Genomic DNA, 27,701 nt, shown 5'->3' on the forward strand with positions numbered 1-27,701 from the left:
CTGCCCCAGTAGACCTGACCCTCAAGTTCAAGACCAGGAAGGAGGCTGGGGAGGTCAAAGCTGAGCAAGCAGGAAAGAGGGTCCTATTCCAGGAGAGAGAGAGGGGAGAGGACAGTATAGGATGAAGGGGCGGGTCGAAGAGAGCTGTCGGCTGTGGAATATGAGCTTCAGTGCCATGGCAACCATGAGATCCAAAGGCAGGGGATGGGGCTAGGGGACAGTTCAAGGGCTGGAACACATGCTCTGCACGTAGGAGGCCTGGGTTCCAACCCGGGCACCACATGGTCCCCAGATACTCCTGGGAGTAGTCTCAGAGCACTGCTAGGTGTATTCAGAGCCAGAGAGAGAAAGAATAAGAAAGAGAGGAGGGGAGGAAGAAGGGAGGGAGAGAGGGAGGGAAGAAGGAAGGGAGGAAGGGAGGGAGGGAGAGAGGGAGGGAGGAGGGGAGGAAGGAAGGGAGGGAGGGAGAGAGGGAGGAAGGGAAGGACTTGGATTAGGCTACAGCATGTGCTTTTCATGGAGGAGCTCAGATTCCATCCCCAGCACCACATGGAGTAAAGGATCCATGACCACTAAGCTGGGGTACCCCCCATACACCACTAAGTATGGCCTTAAGCCCCCCAAAATAAATAAAAAACCAAGTGAAAGCAGGAGAGGGGTATGATGTACTTGAGCCATTCAAAGACTCCTGGTTGCTATCGGGGTGGATAGTAGGTCCCAGGGTATGGCCGCAGGAGAGATGAAAGGGGCTGGTGCAGAATGGACAGTCCGGCAGGGCAACGAGGCATGAGGCCGCAGAGATAGTACAGTGGTGAGTCACTCTCCATGTACACCACTGTCCAGTCTGAATCTCCGGCTCTCCACAGGGTCCCTGAGCAACACCATGATGGTCACTTCTGAGCACAGAGCCAGGAATAGCCCCTGAGCACTGTTGGCAGGTGCCCTGGTAGGGATTCCTTGAGGGCAGTGGCACTGCGTGGCCCAGACACCGCAAGTCCTGGGCCCCCGGGATGTGCAAAGTACCCCCGTCCCCGGGATAGCCTCAGCACCACCTCCTGTGTCACAGACTGGGAAACCCGCTCCCAAGGCTCTTTCCCACCCCTACTCTGGCCAGCCAGCCAACCTCCTGGCCTTGGCACCCGCTTTTCCCTCTTCCCGAACCTTCCCAGGACTGCCCACTGTGGCTGCCACATGTCACTTGGCCCCGCCCCAGCCCGGGCAGCAGTGGCCCCCACAGAGGTCAGCCAGGGGAGCAGGCAGCCTCCGCCCCAGCCCCAAGGCTTTCCCAGGACTGGGCAGCGTCCCCGATGGCCCCAACGGGCTGTTATTGCCCTTCCCTCCTCTCCCTCTGCACTCCTTTGGAGAGGCTCACGGTCCCTCTGCCAGGAGAGGCCGGCGGGGCTGCCAGCAGCCACTCCATGGCGCCACCGCCCCCAACGGCCACTGTCCCTGGCTCCCGGGGGGGGGGGGGGGTCAGGTCGCACAGGATAAACCCACCTTTCCTGCCGGGACGTGGCCCGGGCGGGTGGAATCCCCCTTCTTCCTTCTTGCCCAACTCGGATGTGAGTCAGAGAGGATCCCAGGGACTTTGTTCGGTTTCTCCTCTGACCCAACCCGCGAGGGTGTGAGCCGACTGGGTCCTGCACACAGGATGGAAGCAGGGTGGGGTGGGGGGAAGCCCACTGGAGCCGGACCTGCCCTCCAGGGCCTGGCTGGGCGTCCAATGGCGCAGAGCCAGGGGCACTGCTGCACCTGAGCTGAAGCCTCCTGTTGGCAGCTGTGCGCTGGCCCCAGACTCAGATTAGGAACCTTCGACTTAACCCTGCCACGGTCCCTGCTGCTCTCGGGGCCAAGTTCAAACGAGAGGCAATCAAGGGCCGTAAGTGTCTGCCAGAGGAAGACCAGCCGCCTGGTTATGAAATATTAAAGAGTGAGAACCTGGGAACGTGTACTTGCAAACGAGGCTTTGAAGCAGATGTTGCCAACAGCTTGGGACCGACGGGGGATTTCAAGTCACCACGCTGGGCTATGACAAGCGCCCCGCGTGGACTGGGCACCTGCTGGGCGCCGGGCGCTGAGCTGAAAGTGGCAGGTAGAAAGACGGAGCAGAAATGGGCTAGTTCCCGGGGGCTGGATTCTGGCGAAATTAAGGAATACAGAGGGCGGGGCATCTCCGAGAAACACCTGCCTGGGGCTGGGGCACGGGAGCATCTGAGAGTGGACGAGCTGAAGGACATGTCCACTCAGGGAGTCCTTCCACAAACAGGTCTGCGGAACCTACTATGTGCTTCACATGGTTACAGACTCCGAAGCTAAAGGATGAAAGAGTCCAGCTCTCCTCGTGGCTCTTAGAACAGGGAAGGAGGGCTGGAGCGACAGTACAGCAAGGGAGGGTGTTTTCCTTGCATGCGCCTGACCCAGGTTCAGCCTCCCGCAGCATCCTCTATGGTCCCCTGAGCATCATCAGGAATGATCCCTGAGTGCAGAGCCAGGAGTAAGTCCTGAGCACCCCTGGGCATGCCACCCCCCCCCCAAAAAAAAGCCCACGAGAAACAACAAACGAACAACAACAAAATCAGAGGGCCAGAGAGATAGTCCAGTGAGTGGGTAGGTTGTGTGACTTGCATGCAGCTGATCCGGGTTTGAGCCCCCAAACCACCTGTTATCCCCTGAACCCCACCAGGAATGACCCCGAGCGCAGAGCCAGGAGTCAGACTTGAGCACCACTGGGTGTGGTCACCAAACCAAACAAGTAGTGCAGAGCAAAGGGTGCTTGCATGTAGTCAGTCCCAATTTGATTCCTGGCACCACATGTAGCCCTCTGAGCACCATCAGGAGTGAGTCCTGAGCACAGCACCAATAGTAAACCTTGAATACCACCAGGAGTGATTCCTGAGAGCACAGCGCCAAGAGTAAGCTCTGAACACCACCTGGTGTGCACCCCCATCCCACCCCCAAACCAAGCCAAACTAAACAAAACCCAAAAACAAATACTTCTTTTTTCCCCCACATAGAAAACCCTCGCAATGCTTTGGAGGCATGAAGAAGTACAATACAGTGAAGGTGAGTAGAGTTCACTGTGGCTGGAGGCGTGTGGGAGGAATGGCAAGATGGAATCAGAAACAGCTAGAAAAGCTGCCAGCCTGGAAGGTTTCGGTGTGACCTGGAGGAGACCAAGGGTCAAGGGTCGTGCATGTCCTCATTTCTGAACAGCCCCTGGCTCCCAGGAGCCCTGGGATAAGACAGAGTCTGGTCTTATGTTTTTATGTTTTTTGCTTCAGCTGGTTTTTTTTTCTTTTTTTGGAAGGGAGTGTTTGATGTTGGTTTTGTGGCCACACCAGACAGTTCTCAGGGATGACTCCTAGCTCTGTGCTCAGGGATCACTCCTGGTAGTGCTCAGGGACCATATGGGGTGCCGGGGATAGAAGCTGGGTCAATCATGTGCAAGGCAAGCACCCTACTTGCTGTACCATGACTCTGGCCCTGTGGTAGTTCTTCTGTTATGGGGTTCCACCCAGAGATGCTCACAGGTTGCTCTCAGTGACGTTTGGGACCATGTTGTGCTGGGAATGGCCCCCAGCATGACACGCCAGCACTGGGCCCATTGAGCTCCCACAGTCTCAGGGCCCAGTCTTCTAGCTCCCATTCTGGAATATGTGATGAGGGAAGTCCCCAGCCCCACGCCCACAGGGGGCATCTTAAGGGCTAAGGCTCCTGGGTTAGCTCCCAGCCTACCCAATTTGGGGGGCTGAGTGTCCCCCACATGGAGGAACTCCCAGGAGCCCCGACCCTTGGCTCTCTCACACTTGCAACCTCTTGAACCTGGCTGAACCTGGCTGGGAACACATCCCCCCTTCTCTAGGGTCCACAAATGGCGGCTGAGGGGTGGGAGCCCCCAGACCCCTCAGGAGAGACGTCACAGGCCAGGGAGGCCAGGCTTAAGCTCCCTAAGAAAGGCTGAGTGTGGGGCTGGAGCCATAGCACAGTGGGTAGGGGGGCTTGCCTTGCACAAGGCTCACCCGGATTCGATCCTTGGCATCCCATAGGGTCCCCTGAGCACCATCAGGAGTGATCCCTGAATGCAGAATCAGGAGTGAGCCTTGAGCATCGCCAGATGTGACCCAAAACAAAACAAAAACAAAAGAAGGGCTGAGCAAGTGTCCTGGGCCCTTCTCTCTCTCCTGCCAAGTTAGAAAATGAAGCTGCCAGAGTCAAGGTCACTTCCGGCCGTGATTCCAGCCACAGCAAGGCGAGAGAACGGAGGTGGAGAGCCGGCCCAGGGCACTGCCGTCCCACGGGGATCAGCGCGCTTCCCGGAATAGGATTCCGAGAGTCTAGAGTTGCGCGGGGCGGAGATTCTAGACTCCTACAGATCGACATTTCTAAGATTCTAGAATCCAACCACTTAGGGGAGGGAACACCCAGCTGTCAGAATCTCTTAATAACACGCACGCCTCTGGGGGAGCCCCACACCCCAACTCCGAAGCCAGGCAGGATCATTCCCCCTCAACCTCCCCCCCCACCCCACATGCCGCCTTGAAATTGTCTTCTCACTCCTCGGTGTCTGCTCACCCGCACAGCCCCTGTGCCATCCCTCTTCTGAGCCTGGCAGCCACACATTTGCCATCTGCATAGAACCCAGTGATTAGCACAGCCCGAGCTGGAGAGGGGGTGCGGCACCCTCGTCGCCTGCCACTCCAGCGCCTTCACTCAACCAGGCTGCAGGGAGTCACTCTGGGCTCCCTAAAGGTGTGAACTGGGGAGGAAGCTCGCATGTGTGAGAGAACACACATGCACTCACGCATACATGCACACACACACACACACACACGCACACGCGCGCATGCACACAGAGCAAAGGAGACAAAGAAGGCTGGCCTCAGGCACACTGACTCACATAGGCATTGACAGAGCCACATACACGCCGCAGGGACTCTCAGACAGAATCCTGCACCCTGAGCCGCATTCACAGCCACACACACAAACCAGAGCAACGCTCCTGACACAGGGAGGGAAGACACATGGAGGAAGGCAGGCATAGCATGCAGGAGCCTTCACAGAATCGCACGCATGGACCTAGAGACTTGCCCCCACCAAACACACACACACACACACACACACACACACACACACACACACACGTGAGCCAGAGCACACCAAAGTCCCAGAGAAGCAGACACAGGCAGAAGGGACCAACCTGCCTCAGAGACGCAGCACTGAGTGATGCTCTCACCAGAGAATGGGTGAGAAGTCATCTGCAAATCACACACACACACACACACACACACACACACACCCCGCCTGCTCGCTGTACCTCTCCCCCGCATCGTCTCCCCCACCTTGGGACATAATTGCAGGCCCACTCTGCACTCAGCCAGGGCAGGACCCACAGCAGTGATATGGTGGAGTTGGGGAGTGGTTAGGCTGTGGGAACTCAGAAGTCGCTGGCACACGGGAAATGATGCTCTGGGAAACTGGTCCAGAGTGTTCCAGTGCCATACAAAACCCAAAGCCTAGAAGGTGGTGAGCTCCCCGTTGCTAGAGGCAATCTAGAGATGTCTGTGTGTGAAATGGAGATAAGAACATGGGGAAAACAGAAGCCTGAAAGATGATGTTTGAGCAAGAATGTCCTACTGGTTCCACTGGCTTCAGAAGACATTTTTTCTTATCTTATTCCCTTTCACTTTTTTGGAAATGAAGAAAGAGTCCAGGGGTTAAGGCAGAGGTTATGTATAAGGAACCAGGTTCAGTCCCCAGCATGGCTCTGAGCACTGCCCCCACAGCCCTGAGTCTCCAGTCCTGGGTCTCCGGTCCTGAGTGCACCCAGGGGCCCAAGCAGCACCACATCCTGGAGCCCCAGCTGGGGGGCCTGGGACTGCCCCAGGCCCTAGCCCGGGGGTCCTCCTGGGAGTCCCCCTAAAGCAGCATCTAAGGGCCGGCGATACGACTCTCTGAAACAGCTGCCTGGCTTGCATGAATCTCTGGGTTCAATCCCTGGGACCACAAATCAAAGAGTAAAACCAACACACACACACACACACACACACACACACACACAAAAAAAAAAAAAAAAAAAAAACGCGGGAAGGATATTCCCAAGGAGTCCGTGCATCTGTTGATTTCTCCGTGTACACTTTGGGGATGAGTGCACTGCATACTTCAGAGAACAGACACAGCGGGGAAAGTTAGGAATACGGAGATACACATACACGGGAGATTCCCTGAGAGGACAGAAGGGAGGGGAGACTGGGGCCGGGGAGGGGATGGGACCGTCTTCAAGAGCTTCTGAGTGCCAGGCTTGTAAGCATGGATCAGGGCTTCAGATCTTCCAGACAGTTCTGTAACTGCACGGCTGTGTGACTCTTCCGTCTCAGAGCTAAACAACCGAAACACGGGGGGATGGAGTCTCTCACCCAAAGTTGTGCCACCAGGAGCCACCAGGCTGGAATCTGGACCCGAGCAGGCTGGCTCTGAGGCCCAGGTCTGGCATCCCCATGACACAGGGAAGGAGTGAGGCTGGCATGGGGTAGACTTGTGGCACTGTGTCCAAGGAAGGAAGGGAGGAGGGGCATTCAGTGTTCAAGGCAGACAGGTGGTAATTTTTTTCTTTTGGTTTTTAGGTCACCCCTGGTGATTCTCAGGGTACCCTTGAATCTGCACTCAGGAATTACTTGTGGTGGTGCTCGGGGGACCAATGGGATGCAGGGGATAGAACTCAGATCCGCCACATGCAAGGCAAATGCTTTACCCACTGTACTATTGCTCTGATCCCAGGTGGTAATTTTTTTTTTGTTTGGGGCCACACCAGGCAGTGCTCAGGGATCACTTCTGGGGGGGTGGGGTGTTGGGGACCATATGGAGTGCCAGGGTTCAAACTCAGGTCAACAGCATGTAAGTCAAGCACCCTGCTTGCTGTACAATCACTCTGGCTTCAACAGGTGATAATATTAAGGACATTGCCCCAAAGCTCTTGGGCATTTTGGTGGTGTAGAGTTGAGGTAACTATGTATATTGAAACCATTAAGAGTTGGGCCTGAGAGATACGGGTAGGGCATTTGCCTTGCATGTGGCTAACCTGGGATCGATCCCCGGCATCCCATATGGTCCCCTGGTCCCCGCAAGGAGTGACCCTTGAGTGCAGAGCCAGGATTAAGCCTTGAGCAAAGCTGGGTGTGACCCAAACACTAAAAATAAAAATCTCTTAAGAATCAACACAAGTATAGACCTGTGACCCAAACTATGATGAATACAATTAAAAAGCAAAGAGGTTGCTAAAGACAGGAGAGGGAGGGAACCCTGAAGGGTCATTGGTGGAGGGACAGTGGCACTGGTATTGGGTTTGGAACTGGAACATTGCATGCCTGAAATTCTGTTATTAAATTACATTCATTATAAATCACAGTACTTACATTCAAAATTTAAAAACAACAACAAAGAACAACAAAATAATTTTTAAAAACAAATTTAAAAGAATTCTTTAAAGTGCATCTGTGTCTTTAACTGCTACGAGAGATTGTAATTCTTTGTGAGTATCAGGATCTTTTAATCTTGCGTTCCTGCACCATCCTGCCCCTGCCCAACTCCCAAATTGTACAAAAATGCCTGACCCACAATACATTTCTTTCCCTTCCTACAAGAGGACCTGATGTTCCAGGATGTTCTCAAAGGAGTAGGATGCAAAAAAAAAAAAATGAAAAGTTACATTCTGAAAAATAAATAACAACACTGTGGTCAGATTGGAAGGGAGGAGTCACAAACCTTATCAGAGCATACAATGAACCCTGAAGAATCTACTCAAAGGGACTTAGTATCAAAAGACCACCTTGCTATCACTCACCTTTACCTCCCCGGCAGGCAGTACACTGCCTGAAGCCTCAGTTGGCTCATCTGTACAAATGGGTTGATGCGGGTAGAATAACTGCACACTGGCGAGATGGTCCTCCCTGAAGCCAGCAGGGCCATGAGGTTCCTAGGCCACAGAGCTCTGGAAAACAGCTCTGGGGGACTTACTTATTCACCCACCACCCCTGAGTTCCTTGTGGTCTAGGTGTGTGTGTGTGTGTGTGTGTGTGTGTGTGTGTGTGTGTGTGATGGCTGGCAGAGACAGGTGTGGCCACCTGCGGCCCGGCTGTGAGCTGGAAGCAGAGAAAGTGGTGCATGAAGCTTCCCTTTCCCTGAAGCCACGCCAGTTCCTACAGGCACAGACGCTTCCTCTGGGAGCAGGAATGAGGCCCCAGCGGAAGCTCCAGCCGCCCTGCCAGGGAAGGAAATGTGTGTTCCACGCAGAGGACGTCTGTCTGCTCCTCGAGGAAACTCAGGCGGGGACAGGGGATAGGGCCCTGGGCAAGCCTTGGGGACCCAGCTGCTCTCTGCCCAGCTCCTTTGCTTGGTCTCGGGGTGGGGGGGGGGCTGTCCTTCTCTGAGCCCCCCTCGGGTGCTGGACAGAAGGCAGAGCTCAAAGAGCATGGGGAAGGGGGGAAGGTAGAGAGGGCAGTGGAGAAATACACGCAGAATGACTGCACTCATTTGTGGGATAAACAACAACAACAACGACAACAACAACAGTACGAGACTAACACCCAAGGACAGTAGAAACAAGGGCAGGAGGATTGGTCCACAGTTGGAAGCCTCAAGGGCTGGGGGAGAGGCAGTTGGGCTAGAGAAGGGACCATTATGACAGTGATGGTTGGAAGGGATCGCTCTGGATGGGAGATGAGTGCTGAAAGTAGGTAAGGGACCAAACATGATGGCCTCTCAGTGTTTGTATTGCAAACCAGAATGTCTAAAAGAGGAGAGAGAGAAAGAGAGAGAGAGAGAGAGAGAGAGAGAGAGAGAGAGAGAAAGAGAGAGAAGGAAGAAGGGAGGGTGGGAGAGAGGGAGGAAGAAGGGAGGTTGGAGGGAGAAAAAGAGACTGACAGAAAAAGAATGAGACAGAGAGAGAAGAAAAGTGCCTGCCAGAGGCAGGCTTGGGGTGGGGGTAGGGGGTTGCGGGAGGGATATGGGGGATATTGGTGGTGGGGAGTGTACACTGGTAGAGGGATGGGTGTTGGAACATCGTATGACTGAAACCTGATCACAAAAGCTTTGTAACTGTATCTGACAGTGATTCAATAAAAATAAATAAATAAACCCACAACAACCAAATTTTAAAAAAAAGAAGCTACTGGAATAGTATGTGTGTGTGTGTGGGGGGGGGGGCAGAGCACAGCCCTTCCCTGTGCAAGGCCCTGAGTTCAAGACCTATCTAGACCCCATTGTCATCAACACAGGGGGTGAGCCAGGTAGCCCCCAGCACCACCAGGTGTTGGCCTCCACCCCCCATCTCCCATTCATAAGTGCAGAAAGAGGACGAGAAATGACCAAGCCCCTTTGGACAGAGTGGTTGGTGCAGCAGGCTGGGGGCCCACTTTGCCCCCTTGGCATCGTTCTCCTCAGGCCTTCCCATTTGTACAGATGAGCCAACTGAGGGTCCAGGCATTGCCGTGCCTGCCTGCGAAATATAAGACCAGTGACCAGCAAGGTGAGACCTGAAAATAATCATATCATTTCAGCCTAAAGAAAGAGAGCCACAGGAAGAGAGGGGGGAGCTGGGCACCTATGTGGAAAGAGAGGAGCCGGCATGGGTGGCAGTAAGTGCAAAGGTCCTGAGGTGGACATTAGGGTGCACAAGCACAAGGAGTCTGAAGATGAGTATCCATGGAAGGGAGTGGGCCGGGAGGGGAGAGGGGAGGCCGGGTTAGTGCTGGGGCAGTGGATGGGATCTGATAGGTCTCAGGACCTTACTCAGCACAGAACAGAAGGATGGAGACAAGTCAAGTGAAGAAATAGGAGAAGTTTCTTGGGTGCGTTCCCGGGCAGACCCCAGAGACCTCCAGTGAGGCTGGAGTAGAGCCGAGCCCTGGGAGACTCAGGAAAGGTACAGACCAGTGCAGGTGGCAGGCCGGATGAGCAGGGAGCGTAGTCCGGGTACCAGGCTGGGGACGGGCCCTTGGGCAATCAGCCCTGGCTTCGGTGCCGGAGGGGGAGGGTGATCCTTGATTCCGGGAATGCCATTATTTCATCAGCCAGCCGCCAACTGGTTCCAAGTAAACCATCATGATTTATGGGCCACATTGAAAAGTTGGGGTTTCATCAAGGTATAGGGAGAAGGATAGAGAGTGGAGGGAAAGGTGGGGGGGATAGATAGATGTAAGAAGCAACGCAGGCAGGGGTCGAGGAAATTCAGGGACATCAGTGGTGTTAAAGAATAATGAAGCTAGGAGCTGGAGAGACAGCACAGCGGGTAGGGCGTTTGCCTTGTACGCAGCCGACCCGGGTTTGATTCCCAGCATCCCATATGGTCCCCCGAGCACTGCCAAGAGTAATTCCTGAGTGCATGAGCCAGGAGTAACCCCTGAGCATCACCGGGTGTGACCCAAAAAGCAAAAATAAAACAAAAGAATGACGAAGCTAAATATTCAAATCACAGGGTTCAACAAGATTGAAATCACGAGACCCAAACTTTAATAATCAAATTTGAAAAGGTAACTGTCAAGAGGGCAGGCTGGGGCTGGGGTGGGAGTAGGAGGGGGGGTCCTGGGACACGCGTGCGGGGAAGTTGACTCTGCTGGTGGTAATGGGTGGTGGAACACTTGATGTCCAATACTCAACGATGAGTACCTTTGTAACTCATGATGCTTTAATAAAATTGGGGGTAAAAAAAAAGACAGGTTGGGGTTTCATTCCATGAGTTGAAAGGGAAAGATCTCCAGGGAGGTCTTAACGAAAGAGGAAAGTGGGGGAACCAGCGAGGAGGTGCAGAGGAGAGAGGGGTGGGAGGGAGTCCAGGCTATGAGGTGGTCAAGAGTGGTCAGAATCTTTAGTGTGAGGTTCGCTCAGGACCAAATGGTGACCGGCTGATGAGACAGTGACATTCCCAGAAGCAAAGATCGCCCTGCCCCCTTCAGCGTTGAAGACAGGGCTTATGGCCCATCCTGAGCCTGCCAGAACCCAGGTTATATCCCCGGGCTTACCACCAGGAGGACCATTCCCACTGGTCTTTGTTACCTTCGCCCTCAAGACAATTTAAAATCCCGATTAGTCTTTTCCCAGGGCGTGGCTCTCTCTACTCTAGCCTCACCAGAGGTCAGTAGCTTCTGCCGGGAGCGGGAGCGCACCCCAATCAACTTCCTGTTTCTTCACTTACTTGCCTCCGTCCCTCTGTCTGTACTGGCCTGCCACTTAGAAGGGCCCACCCAGGGAACAGATAAACTGGGCCATGAGAGGGGAAAGAGAGACAGGAGGAAGGGGCAAGCCCTGGCATCTACAGAGCCCAGGAAGGCAGCGCAGCGACAAGACAGAAGCAGGAACCCACCACCGTGGTTCTCTGCCACTCTAGGCCCTTCCTGCCTCTCCCGCTCCCTCTCCCTCCCCCTCTCAGCGACTGACATTTTTATTCCATAAATCTTGCCCTCAGGGGTCAGAGCCTTCATACAAATGGGTAAGGCATTTTGCCTTGCACCCCTGACCTGGTTTTGATCCCATATGAAACCCTCTCCCCAACCCCAACACCTCCAGGAGTGACCACTGTGTGCAAATAAGCCTTAAGCACCACCAGGTGTGGCCCCCAAACAAACAAACGAACAAAAATCCTGCCCTCAACCTATTTCAAGACGAAGAAACTGCGGCTGAGACAGCCCCCCCCCTCCCCAGACCAGCTGTGAGTGAGGGGTCCCACCTGCAACGGGCCAACCTCTCAGCCCCTGGCCCGTGCTGCACACCCCAGGGCAAAAGGAATCTTCTGCTCACAACCCATTTCATCCCTCTGACCTGCGCAGACCAAGCTCTGAAATCATCCCGCCAGACTCTTGAGAGGACGGACACACAGGGGCCATTCTTGGAGGGGTGGGAGTGGGGGTTGGCTCATAAGACAAAAGTCTGAAGGTATAGAACTGGGCACAGGGGCCTGAGAGGCCATGAGTATACAATCCAGGTGCTCTTGTAGGCACCCCTAAGGGTCTTATGCCTGTTTCCTCACCTGGGGGCAGTGGGGATAAGAACTTTATTCACTGGCAAGCGCGAGGATCTTGACCTTTAGACCCTGACAAGGACTGGCTGGGGCAGAGTCAGCACTTGATTTCCGGGTCGCTGAGGTGATGGGTTCTTGCTCAGTCTTGACACCAGCCCTTGCATCACCAGCCTGCAGGGCCCCCGCCCAGAGGTGGGGGTGGGGGAAGGAGGGAGGGGAGGCTCCACACAGCTGGGCTCGGTGCAGCCAGATCCCGGGAGCCTGAGAACAGTGTTTAGGGCCTGACAGCCGCAGTCCCACCCCTGATGCACTCGGCAAGCCGCCTGCCTGCCTGCTTGCGAGTCACTTAGTCACTGACTTCCCCAGGAAAGCACTAATTACAGCACAGCTCCCCCAGGCCCTGGCTCTGGGATCTGTCACAGTCCCTCAGCTTGGGGCACTGGCTGTAAGTCTCTGGGCCAGCACTGCCAACCGACCCCCAATCCCTGCCTGGGCTGGGAGGAGGAGAGGAGACGGAAAACAACGGAGAGATAAACAGACCAACCAACAGGAACGCCGGGGCTGGGCTCACAGGCACTCCGGCCTGTCTCTTCAGAGCTTTTCAAAGTGTGGTCCCCGGACCAGCAGCATCAGTGTCACCCAGCTGGGGCCTCATTAAAAATGCACCTGCTCAGGCTGGAGAGCTAGAACAGGAGGTAAGGTGCTTGCCTTGCGCGTGGTGGTCACCCCCACTTCGGGACCCTGCTCCCCTGCACCAGATATGGTCCCCTCAGCTCCCTGCAGGAAAGATGCCAGATCATAGAGCCAGGAGTAAGCCTGGAATATCCCCCACTCCCCCCGTGGCCCCCAAAACAAACAAAAAGCACATTTTTGGGCGGGAGAGGCTAGTTCAAAGGGCTGGACCTTAGGCATCGTCTTTTTTTTTCCCTTCTTTTTGGGTCACACCCAAAGATGCTCAGGGCTTACTCCTGGCTCATGCACTCAGGAATTACTCCTGGCGGTGCTTGCGGAACCACATGGGATGCTAGGAATCGAATCCGGGTCGGTTGCATGCAAGGCAAATGGCCTACCCGCTGTGTTATCACTCCAGTCCCACCTTAGGCATCTCGTGTGGGAGCCCTGGGATTCAATGGCCTCTGGTCCCGGAGCACTTCAGGATATTGTCCCAAACAACCCCCCACTGGAAAAAAAAAAAGCCCACTTACCCACTGATCCAGCAACACAAGGGTGCGGCTGGCCCTGTGTGACTTACTCCCCCTGGTGAAGGGGTGCTGACTCCCAGATAGAGACCCAGGGCTGGGGTTTCCATGCAGTCGATGGAAGGATAAAGGGGTCATGAGGGGGTGATAAGGGGGGTGTGCAGAAGCCAAGCTCAAACCCAGGCTCTGCAGATCTCCTCCCCGAGCACTGAACTCCCCAAATGCCGCTGTTGTCGGGGGGAGGGCTTGGGAGAAAGCAGCAGGAGAGCTTCATCTTAGCTTCCATGAAGCCCGACCAGGATTCTCTTGGGGACAGTGCTCCTCTGCCGGATCTAGGCACAAAGGGGCCAGTAACTTGCCCCATGGCAAGGCTGGGACCTGCATCCCAGGATGTGCCTCCAGGGCCAGGCCCTGGGCCATCAGGCAGGCGGCCGACCAGGGAGGGTCAAGGAGGGCAAAAGCAGCATCACATCAAGAGGGACCATATGGAGGGCATGCCGCAGGCCACGGGGATGGGGCGGCCACGGCGGGGGCTGAGCACTGGAGGCTGTGGCCTGAGAGCAGAGGCTGTGGGAGAGTTTTTCTGGTAGGAGGAAGGACCTAGGCTCCTCCACCTCCCAGAAACCCTGCAAACGGCAAGAACGAGCCTCTCACGTGCAGTGAGCACATGGCAGTGTGTTGGAGGACGGAGTTGTTGGAGGACGGAGTTCAGATCTTGCCCGGAGCCTGGTAGGTCCTCCAGGCCTCCGAGCATCTGATGCTGCCTGTTATGTGGTGGCGGAGGGTATGAACCTCAGAGAGGGGAGTCACTGAGCAGGACCCAGGAGGACAGGCCCTCCACGGCCCCCTGGCCGCTCCCTCTCCAGCCAGTGTCGGGGGACGGGCCTTTTCCCAGGTCCCGGCTGCCCGGGAGTCCTCGCTGGTTTTATTTTTGTTGTTCTGGCTCCACAGCTGAGCCTCTAACTCCAAAGGACTCCTCTTGCCCAGAAAAATAGGTCGTTGGCAGCGCCAGCCTCCTGACGGCCCCACACAAAGGCCGCCTGGCGGGCCTGCCTGCCTGCCGCCCGCCAGCCTGGGGTGACTGGGAAGAGGGGGAGCCTGGACAGGGCCACTGCCAGCAGAGCTGGTCCCCCCACGGGGTCCCACAGACCCCCACAGCTCCTCTCTGCCTCACAGGCAGCTCCTGGCCACTGGGAACAGCAGAGATACAGGGTGTTGGGTGAGAGGACACTGCTCCAGCCTGGCCCACACAGAGGCCCATCCCCCCACAAAGGGGCCCATCCCTCCACACAGGGGCGCCATCCCCCCCCCCCACAGAAGCACCATCCCCCCCAGCCCTGGTGGCCAAACGGGCTCCCTCCTGGATGGGTACCCGAGATAGGCCCCCTTTCAGGGGGCAGACCCAGTTCTTCCTATTTTACAGATGCAGAGGCAGAGGCTTAGACAAACGTCCCCTCCCTGGTCACATCAGTCAAATTGGCAGAATCTTGACTCCCTCCTGGGGCTCATTCAAGATTGCTCTCCCTCCCGCAGGTCCCAGGGACAATAGGGAGGAATGTGGCCGGCTTCTGCAAATAGATCCCTCTGGTTGCAGAGCTGCCAGGCCAGCTTGGAGCCCCAGGAGCGGGCCCGAGGATGGAAAGAGGACACGGGAGGAGGCGAAGGTGACCAAGGCTCCGCAGAAAAGGGGTCGGGCTCTGGATGAGACAAGGGGTCCGCAGGGCGTGTTGACGGCCCAAGTACAGAAGAGTCCAGACACAAAGCAGATATGGGGAGGTCCCAGGACTGCCCCCCTATAACCTGATCCCAGCAGACAAAATATTTTCTCTCCCTCTGTTGGCATAGCCCCCCAAAAGTTTTGCTCCTTCTGAAAGGTTTTTTTTTGGTTTCCCACCTGCCTCACTGCTTTCTTTCCCCCAGTCCCCAGCACCCCAGGCCCTGACTGTCGATGCCGCAGAAATATTGTGGGGTACACGAGTGAATGGTTGCTGCACGAAGGCAATTTGGCTTTAATCCAGGGCAGCCCAGGACGGAGGCTGATTCACCTCAATTATCTGCTCTAATCTGTCGGTGTGACCTCAGGCAAATTGTTTCCCAACCTTGGGGTATTGGGTTCTCATTGGTCTTTGCTGTCGCCTAGCTCTGAGGGACAGCCCAGGGGATTTCTACATGAGCTGGACCATAGTCCACAGGGGACCGTGAAAGCATCCCCTGGATTGGAGGTTTACGTTGGGCGCCTTTGCAAATGGGGCTGTATATAAATAGCAGGTGCTTCGATTATCCCACCCTAATCCGCAGGTTCCTAATCCCAGGCTGTGTGTGTGTGTGTGTGTGTGTGTGTGTGTGTGTGTGTGTGTGCGCGCGCGCGCGCGCGCGCGCACGCGCGTGCTGGGGAACAACGTACAGCAGAGCCTTCTGGAAGCACAGGTCAGGGGAGATCCTGTCTCTGACCTTCACCAAAGGACCCTGTCACAGCAACCCTGGGGGACAGGGCAGGGGTCCGGTCTGGGGCAGGGCTGAATTTTCCCCAGGAGGCTCAGCAGGTGTTCTTGGTGGTCTCAGGCAGTAGCGGGTAAAGAACTGAAAACTCCTTATGCTCCATCTCAGATCCAGAACCCAACCCCCACCCCCCACCGAGACTCTGGACCCAGGCCTACTCCCTCCAGCCCGGTCTCCACTTGCAGCCACAGAGGCCTTTGAACAGGTGGGTTCCACAAATCCGACCACAGGGCTCCCCTGCTTAAACCACATCGGCGACGGGGCTGGAGCGATAATACAGCAGGCAGGGTGCTTGCCTTGCACAGGGATGACGTGGGTTTGATCCCCAACATCCCATATGGTCTCCAAACCCACATGGTCTCCCAAGCCTGGCCAGGAATGATCTCAGAGCACAGAGCCAGGAGTCAGGCCTGAGCATCACCAGTTGTGGCACCCAAACAAAACAAAACAAAACAAAACAATAATAGGCCAGCTGATTTCCGCTGAAGAGGAAAGGGAGTTTCTTCCCCAGGATCTCCAGGCCGGGCAGCTGAGCCCCCATCTTCCTTTCTCATTCTCACACCATGGCCAACAGGGCCTTTCCGTGTCTCTTCGGCTTCCTGCTCGCCTTGGGGAGCCTCACCCAGGGGCCCCTACTCCCTGCAGGGAGCCCTCACCCTTATCTCAATGCTCGCTCTCTTTGCGCAATCTTCTGTTGTTCATTAATTATTCCTGCCCGTCTACTTATCTGTCTCCCCACCAGAATGTCAATTGCTCACGGACAAGGAGCCCGATGAGGGTCTCAGCCAAAGGAAACAGAAGCCCCGGCCCCAGCCACTTCCCAGCCCCTCTGGAACCCTGCACCTCCCAGGACAGTGCTCAGGGGCTTCTCCCATGATTTCCCCCTGGCTCGGACAGCACACAGTACATGCCAGGTAGCTTTCGGAGTGTTGTACAAATATTAATTCATCTAATCCCCACACCAGCACTTCCAGAACGACACTTGCATGCTCCTCCGTTTCAGGCATGTAGCTGAGGGGCGGAGGCTAAGATATTTTTCTCCAGCCTACACAGTTGGTAGAAGGTGACTGGCAGGGTCCGAGCCCGGGAATGGGAATGTGGTTTGGTCAAATCCTGCCAGCAGGATCAGGCATTTGAGAGGGAGGCTGCAGGGGAGCAGGGGGGGGGGGGGGGGTGGAGGTGCTGGGAAGGGGGAGATTACTTTGCAGAAGCCTCTAGCCTGGGAATCGCGAGGATCAATCTCCTTTCTACTCCCAGAAATTGCTGTGTGTTCCTGACCCAAGCCCACTCCCTCTCTGGGTCTCAGCTCCCTGTGCAGTTCCAGGGCTGGCCCTTCTCCCTGGCCGTGCGTTTTTGTCTTCTGTTGACAAGCGTGGAGAAGCAAAAGCACTGCTTATTGCTGATTTCCAAAGGCAAACTCCAGCCCTTCCTATCAGCTGGGGGTCTTGGACGGCATTCCCAGAATGGATGGGAGGGGGGGCGGGGGGGGAAGAGGCAGAGGAGAGGAGAAGGGAGGGGGAAAGAGAGAGAAGAGAGGAGAGACAGCGAGAGGAGAGGGAGAGAGAGAGAGAGAGGGAGAGAGAGAGCGAGAGGGAGAGAGGAGAGTTGTTGTTTTCTTCAGCAGGAGGCTCCGCTCTCGCCCTCTCTGGCCCCAGCTCTCGCCTTCCCCGGCCCCCCGGTGCCCCCCACACCCCGCTAAGCCCCGCCTCATCCCCTCGCGCCGCCCCTGAGCCAGTGGGGCACCTGGCCGCGCGCGCCCACCTCCCCGGGGAGGCCCGGCCCCTTCCCCGCCGGTTCCCGGCCAGCGCCCCCTTGCTCCATCGCTCGCTCGCTCGCTCGCTCGCTCTCCTCCCTGCGCCTCTTTTCCAGGCGGCCCCGAAGTCCTTCCTACACACACGCTATTTTTGTACCATCGCTCTCCCCTTCCTCTCCCCCCCTTCCCCTACATTTCACTTACTTCCTGCTTTTTCCTTCACCTCGGCCCGGCGCGGAAAACCTCGGTGCCCACCCCCATCCCCCCCACCCCTCCAGCAGCCGGAGGCCTCGGGGTTCGGGGGGCCCGGAGGCGGGGACCCCGGGGAGCGGGGCTGGAGGCCGACCCCGCGCCGCCGGGGCCCCGGGCGCGCGCACTCGCGGCTCCCCGGCCTCGGGCCTCCGGCGGGCGGGCGGGCGGGCGAGCGCAACCGGGGCGCCTCCACTTCCCCCCGGCCTCCTCGGGCGCCGGGGACCCCGCGGCCGGCTCGCGGCGCCGGCCTTAGGAAAAACAAGTTTGCGCAAAGTGGAGCGCGGGGCCCGGGCCCCGGCAGCCCCCGGCGGCGGCGCAGCCCGCGCAGGTCCGAGCCCGGGCGGGCGGGCGGGGGCGCGCGGAGGGGGCCGCCGCCGCGGGGCGCGGGGTGCGGGGTGCCGGGTGCGGGGCGCAGGGCGGCGGGGCGGGGGCCGGACCCCCCCGCGCGCGCGCGCGAGCGAGCGAGCTGCTCCCCCAGGCCCCGCGGCGCGGGCGGCGGGCGCGCGGGGGGGCGGTCCCCGGCGGTCCCCGGCCCCGCGGCGGGGGCGGCCGGCCGCGCTGCCCCGCGCCCCTGCCCTCCCGCGCGCCTCTCCCGCGCCGTCTGCTCCGCGCGCCGCCTCGCGCACTTCCCCGCGCGCCCGCCCGCCGCCCGCCGCCCGCTCCCCCGCGCTCGCCTCTCGGCGGCGGCTCTCGGCCCGGTGCTCCGCCCGGCTCCCTCCCCCCGGCGCGGCGCCTCTCTTCCCCGGCCGGCCCCGGCTGGCTCTCGAGCGCTCCGCGGGGCGAGCACGGGGGTGCCGGGGCGAGCGGCGGGGGCTCCGGGCGCGGGCGCCGGGGGGGTGGGGGGAAGCCCGGCCGTGGGGGGGGCGGGGGGAGCGGAGCGCGCGGGGCGCGGGGGGGGGAGCCTTAGTCATTTCCCCGCTCCAGCCCGCGCCCGCCCGAGCGCGCACTCACGGCCGCTCTCCCTCCTTTGCTCCGCAGCCGCGGCCCATGGAGCCCGCCGGCCCGGCCCCCGGCCGCCTCGGGCCGCTGCTCTGCCTGCTGCTCGCCGCGTCCTGCGCCTGGACAGGTAAGCACCCCGCCCGGCCCGCCAACTGCGGCCGCCGGGAGCCGCGGGGAGAACGTCGGGCGGTCATGGGTGTGTGTGTGTGTGTGTGTGTTTGGGGGTGGGGGGGTGGGGATGGGGGGCAGAGATGCTTGAATTCGGGTTCCAGATGTGGAAGCCGAGGCCCAGAGAGGGCCAGCCACTTGCCCAAGGTCACACAGCCAAGGATGGAGCCCTAGCTCCCTAGTCCCTGCGTGCACAGCCTTGGGCCCGGGAACCGGGACTTAGGGGAGATGATGAGTTGCGTTCCGCCAGCCCCTGCCCACCAGCCTGCTGGCCGAGCGAGCCAGGGCAGCCTGGCAGAGGCTTTGGGAGCAAGGTGCCCGCGTGTCTGCAGAAGCGTCCCCCCCCCCCATGTTTTCCACATATTTGACTCCAGAGTCCGAGAGAGCGGGCTGCGGTGGGAACGAAGGAGGGGGCCTCGCGCAAGCAGGTCCTCCAGGTCGTGGCTGGGATGGACTGAGACGGGCTGTTGCAATGGGGCAGAGTGTGCTCAGCCAGGGGCCTCTCGCGCAGAGTGGAACCGTGTCCGTGTGTGTGAGGGCAGAGTGGAACCGTGTCCGTGTGTGTGAGGGCAGAGTGGAACCGTGTCCGTGTGTGTGAGGGAGCCGGGCCAGGGCGGCCGCCCGGAGCCTGGGGGTGAGCTGCTGCGATCAACAGATCCTGCTGTGAAAACACGACTGTCCTCGTGGTGGCCACAGCCTCCGGGCTGGACACTGGGGGGTGCTGCTCCAGCCGCCGGTCTCCCCGGGCAGGCCCCTGTTGCTCAGGTGTCTCAGAGGGGCTGTTACCTGCGGCTGCCAGGCTGGCTTGCTTTTTCACCTGGCTATCTCTGGCAGGTGGGCTCCGGAGACTCCCCCAGTGTTTTTGCCAAGGGGTGAGGTCACCGCTCAGGACTGCTGCTTCTTAAAGGGGACCACGAGTCTCCTGGGAGGGCCTGGGAACGGGGGGTGGGGGGCACGGGGGGGGTGCAGAGAAAGGGTATGAGCGGAGTTGGGGTGGGGGAGAAGAAGAAGCATCTTACTATGTTTCCAGCTCCTTGAAACTGTGTTCTCAGCATAGGGGTCCGGCACTTCCCTCCCCAGAGGAGGGAGGTAAAAGATGAGCTCAGGATCCACCCCCCCCCCCCTTCCTCCAGTGCCTTTGCGGAGAGACTGGTAACCATCTGATAGCTGGGAAAAAAGGAGAAGTAGCAAAGAGTGGGTGGAGGGAGGAGTGGGGGTGGGCAGCAGCTTCTCTCGCCCGCAGTTTCCCCTGAGCCCCTGGAATTCACGTAGGCAAGCTCCGACCCCACCCCTGGGTCTTTTGGAATCAGTAGGGGCTGCTCTCTGGGCGTCAGGGGGCAATGATGTGGTGCATGTCTCTGTGGAGCTTCCTCTCTAAGCTGCTTCCTCCCCAGCCAGCCCAGCGCCAGCAAAAGTCTGAGAGCCTGCCGGACTACAGCCTCCTTGGCCTGGAAAGGAGGAAGGAGAGTTTCTCCTCCTCCTCCTCCTCCTCCTCCTCCTCCTCCTCCTCCTCCTCTTCCTCCTCCTCCTCCTCCTCTCTTTCTCTCTCCCTCTTTCTCTCTCTTTATCCTCTCTCTCTTCTCTCTCCCTCTCTCTCCTCCCTCTCTCTCTCTCCTGTCTCTCCTCTCTCTCTCTCTCTCTCTCTCTCTCTCTCTCTCTCTCTCTCTCTCTGCCTCTCCTGAGCTTTGTTTCATTTTTTCCCCTACATTCTGCTTCATTTCATTTTCCTACATCAAGGAAGCATCCCAAGTTCGGTCCTAAATGCGGTCTTGTACACCCCTCTAGGCCGGGACGCTACCATCCTTGTGTGGGGCAGGGGAGCAGTGTTGCCGGTTAACCAGGACACAGATGGGTAATCTGCCTTTCCTGGGGTGCTGGCTGGGAAAACCAACACCCATCTTGGGAGCAAATCGTCCCCCTTTTGCCTATAAAAACAATCTATAAAATGGTAAAGATTAGGCCATAAAACTTCCGTTCCAATCCATTCAACATCAATAGCCTGAAAAAGTGGGAGCAACAGAGGGGCCAAGATTAACTTTGAGATAAATAAATCTCAGGTGTGTAAGAATGCGTGTCTTGGGGAAGGGATGGGGGTGTACCTCCCAAGATCCTTCACTCTGTCTGCCCTGGGGTCCTGGCCACGCACTGGGTTCTGGTACGCACCATTCAGCTGGTTTGCCAAAGGAAGGGGCTTTGGGTCCTTCCCTCAGCGGTGCCCTGCTTGGAATTTCTGATAAAGCAGACAAGAGGCAAGACAGAGGGTCCGAAGGTAGAAGGAGGCAGTTGTCCAATTTTCTAAGAAAATGGATTTGTTCGAGTGGGAAACTCAAATGTCAGTCTTAGGAGGGTGACTGTGGATTGAATGGATACTAGTGTCTCCAAGAAGACTGTCAGCCCGTGCTGCCACATGATCGTGGGGGCTCCCTGGGCTTGCTCTCAGAAGGGGGCTGGCCTTGCAGATCACCTTGGATGGCGGGGGTGGGGGGAGTGAGTGGAGGCAGGGGCTGTAGTTTCTTAAGATCGTGTTCCGTCTGCATGTTGCCTAAGGGAAATTCTAAAGAAGATGCCATGAAGTCACTACCCTGTGTTTTGTGGGGATGGTGGGGTTTGGGGGACTAGGGTTGGGGGCGGGGGTCAGCTGGGGCCTGCTCCCTGCAAGCACCTTCTCACCTTCTCGGGGGTGGTCCTGAGACTCAGACGGGCATAGGGACACCTGGGCAGCTGGTTTTAGCGGTATCAGCAGAGCCTGAGGCCGAAGTTATAGCTTCCTTGGGAGTCTGGGGTGGTGACCCTGGTGTTGGAGCCTCTGGGTATTGGGGATCAGGGGCAGGAGATGCCTCCTACGCTTCAGTTTCCTCCTAACTCAGGACCGGAGGAGTTCCGGCTCTGGGGGACAGCTGGGCCCTCTGCTGACCTCTGACCCCAGATGGAGAGGGTCAGGCTGGTGGCTGCTGTCCCTTTCTGTGAGTGACCAGGCTCCTCTCCCATCACCTTTCACCGGGGCCAGGAGGACTGTGGCCACTACGGACTCAAGCTGTTGGCAGATCCTGTAAAGCCAGGGTGTTCTCTGGGGACTTTCTGCCCTTAATGATCCCTTTACCCACCCTGTGGGGACTCCTGGCATGATTCATCCCTTTCCTTGTAGTGATTCAGCATGCATGAAGTCCTGATGTGAACCATGTGTTGAGAGAAGGGGACAGAACCAATGGTTGCTGGATGCGTGCAAAGTGGCCTCTCTGCAAGCAGCGTCTCCTTCAACCGTGCCAAGCTGGGCTTGGCCCGCGGTTCCCATTTTACAGATGAGGAAAATAGAGCCCCAAAGCAGGGAAGGCACTCGTCTGAGGCGTAGCTGGGGATGTTGGTGGTGGTGGTGGTGGTGGCTGCGGCAGGTGGCCTTGGAGGGGAGGAGTTCCCTGGCTTTGCCAAGTCCCGGTTCTGTGCCAGCCCAGGAAAGCACGGGGAGGCCCGCTGGGCAGTTTGTAGCAGGAAGGGGCTCCCTCCACGGCGACGGCTCTCACGGGGTCACAGCCGTGCTCTGGGACAGTGGCAGCCCCTTGGCCTGCCGGGTGATGACCTCATGGAGATCTGTGGGCTCCCAAAGAGGTCTCCTCCCAACCTGGGCTGCGGGTCCCCCAGAGCTGTAATATTCCTCCCGGCGTCTTCCCGGTGCCCTTTGCGACAGATGGCGAGGGGGTGTGTGAGAGGAAGAGTCTAAAACTGTCGTGTGCGGAGCCCGCACGCACTCGCTGGTGGCTCCCAGGGCTCCGTGCGACAGGTTATTTTCCTCTGTGGAGCTGCGGACTGATGGAAGGGCCCCCCCCACCCTTCACTAGGCCCAGATTTTGGGCCTGTCAACACAGCTTCAATCCTGTCACTCCCCTGTTGCAAACTGTTGAGTGGGTCCAAGTTTTCTTTGGGAAAAAAAATTATTATTTTTCTCTTTTAAATGAAAAGCTGCCTCTGGGCCTGGATTTCCTGCTCCTGGGCCTGCTCTGTCTGTCAAAGTGTTGACCTGTTGAGATGTGCGAACTAGCCAGGCTTCCTCCCTCCCTCCCTCCCTCCCTCCCTCCTTCCCCGCGAATGCTTTGCTGCTTCTAAAGTGCTCCGGAGCCCAAAAGCTGTAGAATCCCAAGTTGGACACTGTTTGTACTCCAGGGTTGCCCAGACATATGAATGGGGGCAGGTTTGGTCTGTGGAATGCACCTTTGCACACAGCCTGTCCCCTTAGGTACCAATCCCTTGCCTAAACTCGTTGTCCTGTGCCTTTGCTTATGCCGTTCCTGCCGTCAGACATGCCCTTCCGCGTCCCCGTCACCTTTAGGTGTCCACGTCCTCCTCATCTGCTGCCCGCTTGTGCTGCCCATCTCTTCTGAGAGAATCTCTCCTGAGCCCCCTCCGCCCCTGCCCTCAGGGTTCTCTCTACCTCCCGGCAGAGACTGTTGCCTGCTTTCTCGCTGTTGCTTCTCCTGTTCTGCATGTTTGACACCTGCGTCACATGGTGGTCTTGCCACCAAGCGATCGTTCCGCTTCTCCACGGAGGGCCACGGCGAAGCGGGCTGCAAAGTCTGTAGGCTGGGAGCCAGCCAGTGTCTCTCCCACCGTCATCCCCTCTCACCCCCACCCCCCCCCCCCACCCTCCACTCCCTCCACGTAGGGATGTGGCGTAGCCGGCTGCAAAGTCTGTAGGCTGGGAGCCAGCCAGTCCCTCATCCCCCCCCCCCCCCCAGTGGTGTCTCGAGGTCCCACCACCTCCCTGAACTGTGCACGGAACTTCTCTGGGTCTCGATTTTTCTCGTGTGCGTGTTAGAGATGACATCAACCCTTCTGGCTCAAGGATTAAGTCAATGAATGCACGCAGGCAGCTCGGAGCCGGGCGTTGCGCGTACACTCCGCACAGGGCGCACATTAGCCAGCCTCGGAATCATCATTGTTTTGTTCTGTTTTGGATCTCCTTGCCTGGGAGATTGGGACTGACTTTTTAATAAAGCGCCTCGCCTGGACAGCCCTCTGCATGCACGGGGGCCCTCACAAAAACAGCACGGAGCCCGGAGCCGGTCATTCAGCTGGAGGAGGTTTTGTTTTGTGTGTGTGTGTGTGTGTGTGTGTGTGTGTGCGTGCGTGCGCACGCTTCCCCTCCCCCCACCACCACCCCTGCTGCTTTTATGCCTGGACCCCCTTGAGCAGAAAGCCCCGGCTAGTGTGATCGAATCATCAGCGGCTGGGAAGGCGCCGTGGGCCCAGCCGGCCTCTAGGTGTCTCTGTCCCAGATCCACAGGTCTGGAATTGTGGCTTCTTGGACTGCAAACGCTGCAGGGGACCTGCAAGGAGGCCGGCCCAGCCAGCCTCTCCCCGGCGCTGCCGAGCAAAGGGCGGCCTGAGCACGGCTGGCCTGCCCAGCCTCCGACCCATGCTAAGCCTGGGGGAGACGCCAAGCCCTGGTCCTCCAGGCCAAGGCTTTGAAAAACTGGGCCGCGCAGGAAGTTTCCATCATCCGAGCTAGAAATCTGACAGGATCCTGAATTCCGTGGGAAAATGCTAAAGGAATAATAAAGGGAACCATTGTTTCCGGCCACTTCCTGTGCTCAGCACTTGGCATGTATGATTCCAGGGGACTCACAGTTTCCCTGCTGGGGCAGGGAGGGGTGGGGGGAACGGGAGGGTGGGGGGGCGGTGGCTACTGTCATCAGCCCCACTGGGCCAATGAGGAAAATGGACTCAGAGAGGAGGAGCAGTTTGTCCAGGCCACACAGCAGGAAGCTGGGTCAGGCAGGGTGGGGTGGCCAGGCTGGCCCAGTGCCTGCAGAGCCGCGTGGGCAGGTAGGGATGTCGAGGCTCATCACACTGGCCCTGCAGTCTCAGCGGTCCTCTCATGACTCTCCCCTCTCCGGGAGGCGGAGGTCACCCCTCTACCGTGTCCTGGAGAAGGAAGCGGCTATTTGCGCAGCTGAAAAACTTTCCTGTGTGCTCCGGGGCTGGCAGGACAGGTGTCCGTGCCCCGCCAGCCCTGCCCCGCGCCCCGCCGGCCAGCCCTTCCTTCCAGAGCCGCGCGGGACAGCTGAGGTGGAAGTGGGGAAGGACCCAGAATCAGTTCTTTGTGTCTGTAAGATTTCCGGGCAGAGCCGTCGGGGGGGCGCAGGGTGTCTGCGGGCTGCGGATTAGCTGGAGGATCGAGAGGGAGAGGGGGGAGCTGGGCACCAGGGATGAGGTTGCAGCTGGGAGAGAGGGACCTACGTAGCTGGTGCCCATGCCAGGGCCACTGCGGGGCCTCATGTCCACTCGGTACGATGACACCACGAAACCTTCATGGATTCCATCCACCCTCTGGCTTCCTGGACCTTCTCTTTTGGAACTTTTCCATCCAATGTGGGCACTGAGAGAGAGAGGGGTGGCGGGCGGGCGGGCGCACCCCCAGGCCAGCATCTGTCTGCCACTCCTGTTTCTTCAGCCCCCTCCACGGGGGCTAGGAGGGGGGCTGTGGGAATCCCTGGGGGCATCGCCTGTGGAGTTCTTAGTCCCTTTTCACAGATGAGGAAACCGAGGCTCTCGGGAGCACATCTGGATTCCTCCCCAGAGCCCTCGCCAGCGGGAGTTTTAGCAGGTCTCAGTCTCTACACTCCCGGTTGCCGTTGTTGAATTCACCACGCCCAGCAGTGCCCAGGGGACTGTGTCTACCCCGGAACCAACCCTGGGCCTCCCGCATGCAAAGCAGCCATCCTTTGAGCCGCCTCCTGGCCTTGTTTTGTTTCTTTTAACTGTAATTACTCATTCAGTGGATGTTCTTCGCTGTTTTGATTTTGGGTTCTTATTTATTATTTTTTTTTAATAAAGCAAACGTTACTGAGCGTTTCCTCTGTGTTGGGGAGGCACTAGGTATGGGGATTAGAGCAGGGACCAGACAGAAGCAGGTGCTCTGTGAAGGTGCAAAAAACAGGCCCAAGGCTACAATATGGAGAGAGGGGACCCGTGAAGGAGCTGAAGTGGGGACAGGGGCCAGGTGGTGGTCGAGGGGGTCAGAGTGGGCCTTGATGAGGAGCAAGGACTGAGTGAAAGAGAGAAGTAGCCAAGGTAGGGGGCATTCGGGGATGAGCATACCTCCTAGGGAGAACTGTAGGTGCAAAGGTCCTGAGGCTGGAAGGAGCTTGTTTGATTCTGGAGTAGCAGAGAAGCTCCCCATAGCATCTCTCACTCCCATCCCCCTGCACTCCAGTCTCATGGACAGCTGTGGGGAAGGTCATGGGGTGGGCTGTGGACAGGGGAAGACAACGGGTAGCAGGGCAGTAAGGAAACATTAGGGCTGGACCGTGGGGGCTCTGGTTTATGACTGTCAGACTTGCCCAGGCTCATGACTGGGCTATGATATCACTGAATTCTCACTGTCCCAGCTGGAGCGATAGCACAGCAGGTACGGCGTTTTCCTTGCACGCCGCCAACATGGCCAACTTGGGTTCGATTCCTCTGCGTATCTCGCCCCCATGGAAAAGCCTGGCAAGCTCCCCGTGACCTATTCAATATGCCAAAAACAGTAACAACAAGTCTCACACAATTGGTTGTGAGACGTTACTGGTGCCCACTTGAGCAAATTGATGAACAACGGGAGAACAGTGCTACAGTGCTACAGTGCTCACTGTCCTGAATTGGAATTATTAGTGTCTTCCTTGGTCTGAAGAGGAGACTGAGGCTCAGAGAGGTTCAGTGACTTGCCCAAGGTCACACAGCCTGTGCTTTCCTTACCCAAGGTCACACAGCCTGTGCTTTCCTTACAGAGCTAGGATTTGTGTCCGCCCCCCCCCCCCCGGGCTGCAGCATCCTCCTCTCCACTCTCCCACCTCCCCGCAGGCCCCTCTGCAGCCGCACCCCGCAGCTGGTGGAGGAATCGGATCCTCTTGGATTCCGACCCAGATCGTGCGTCAGGTCTCAGTCCCTGAGAATCCTGTCAGCCGCCACTCCTGCAGTCAGCTGCATGCACTCTCTGGCCATCTCTGCCTCGCTCTGGGCTCCACTTCCTCGGGTGTCAGCTGCACCTCGCCTCCTCATCGGCCCTTCCCAGCTGTCAGAAAGGCTCGCCGGTCACTTCCTGCCATCCTGGGACCTGACCCAAGAGCCGCCCCTCACGCCCCATCATTTCTGTGATGGTTTCCCAGGACCTAAGCTCCCTGAGGACAGGGCCCAAGTTCCTCTTTGTGCAAGGCCTTCTGGTTCCTCTGCACGTGGCCTGCCACCAGTAGGCTTGTGGGGTCACAAATGTGGCTCAGCAGTGCAACCTGGCCGGCGAGAGGCCCCAGATTCAGTCCCTGGCAATAAGGAAACCAAAATAACTCGCAGTGTGTTAATACTAGTTGCTTGAATGAGGGGACGGATGGGCGCAGAGACCCTCAGTTAGAGCCCCGAGGTCTCACGGGCAAGTAACCCCGGTCCCAGAGCAGGGCCCCACACCCCTTCTCTACGCTTGCCACCCCACAGCCCTGATGGTGCTGTCGTAGAGAGCCCCCAAAGACCAGGAAACACACAAGCCCAGTGCCAGCTGGGGTGGCGGAAGGCAGCCAGGAATCCTCAGAATTCGTACTTAAAATTCTGGCGACTCCGAACCGCCGGAGCCGGTGTAAGACGTGATGAACGAGCCGGCAGAGGCTGAGACGTGAGACAGTCAGAGCCAGGCGGGTGCGGGGGGAGGCACTCAGCCTCTGCACCCCCCCCCCATACTCCTCCACCCAGAGGCTGTCCGGGCAGAGGCTGACCCATGTGTTCGGCGGGAGGATGCAGGGGAACTGCTTGTCCGCACGTGTCCTTGGCCAGGTTCCTGTGCCCGCTGTGCCTTGTCCTCGGTGCAGCTGACCCTGAGGGGTCCCTGCCCAGCTCTGGGGAATCTCTTCTCACTGCTGGTGAA

The 27,701-nt window shown here is 58.1% G+C and overlaps 1 protein-coding gene across 2 annotated transcripts in view; it reads left to right on the forward strand.

Moving 5' to 3' along the window:
- The first annotated feature begins 18,582 nt into the window (after window positions 1–18,582).
- The window catches only part of SIRPA (signal regulatory protein alpha), a 45,313-nt gene continuing 36,194 nt past the window's right edge, over window positions 18,583–27,701 (forward strand). For both annotated transcript variants that reach the window (XM_056121401.1, XM_056121402.1), the window contains exon 1: window positions 18,583–18,776. In XM_056121401.1, coding sequence (XP_055977376.1) covers window positions 18,698–18,776 — 79 coding nt within the window. In that variant the 5' untranslated portion in view covers window positions 18,583–18,697. The remainder of the gene's footprint in view (window positions 18,777–27,701) is intronic.

Source organism: Sorex fumeus, unplaced genomic scaffold, assembly GCF_029834395.1.
Source record: "Sorex fumeus unplaced genomic scaffold, SorFum_2.1 ptg000044l, whole genome shotgun sequence".
Taxonomy (NCBI): Eukaryota; Metazoa; Chordata; class Mammalia; order Eulipotyphla; family Soricidae; genus Sorex; species Sorex fumeus.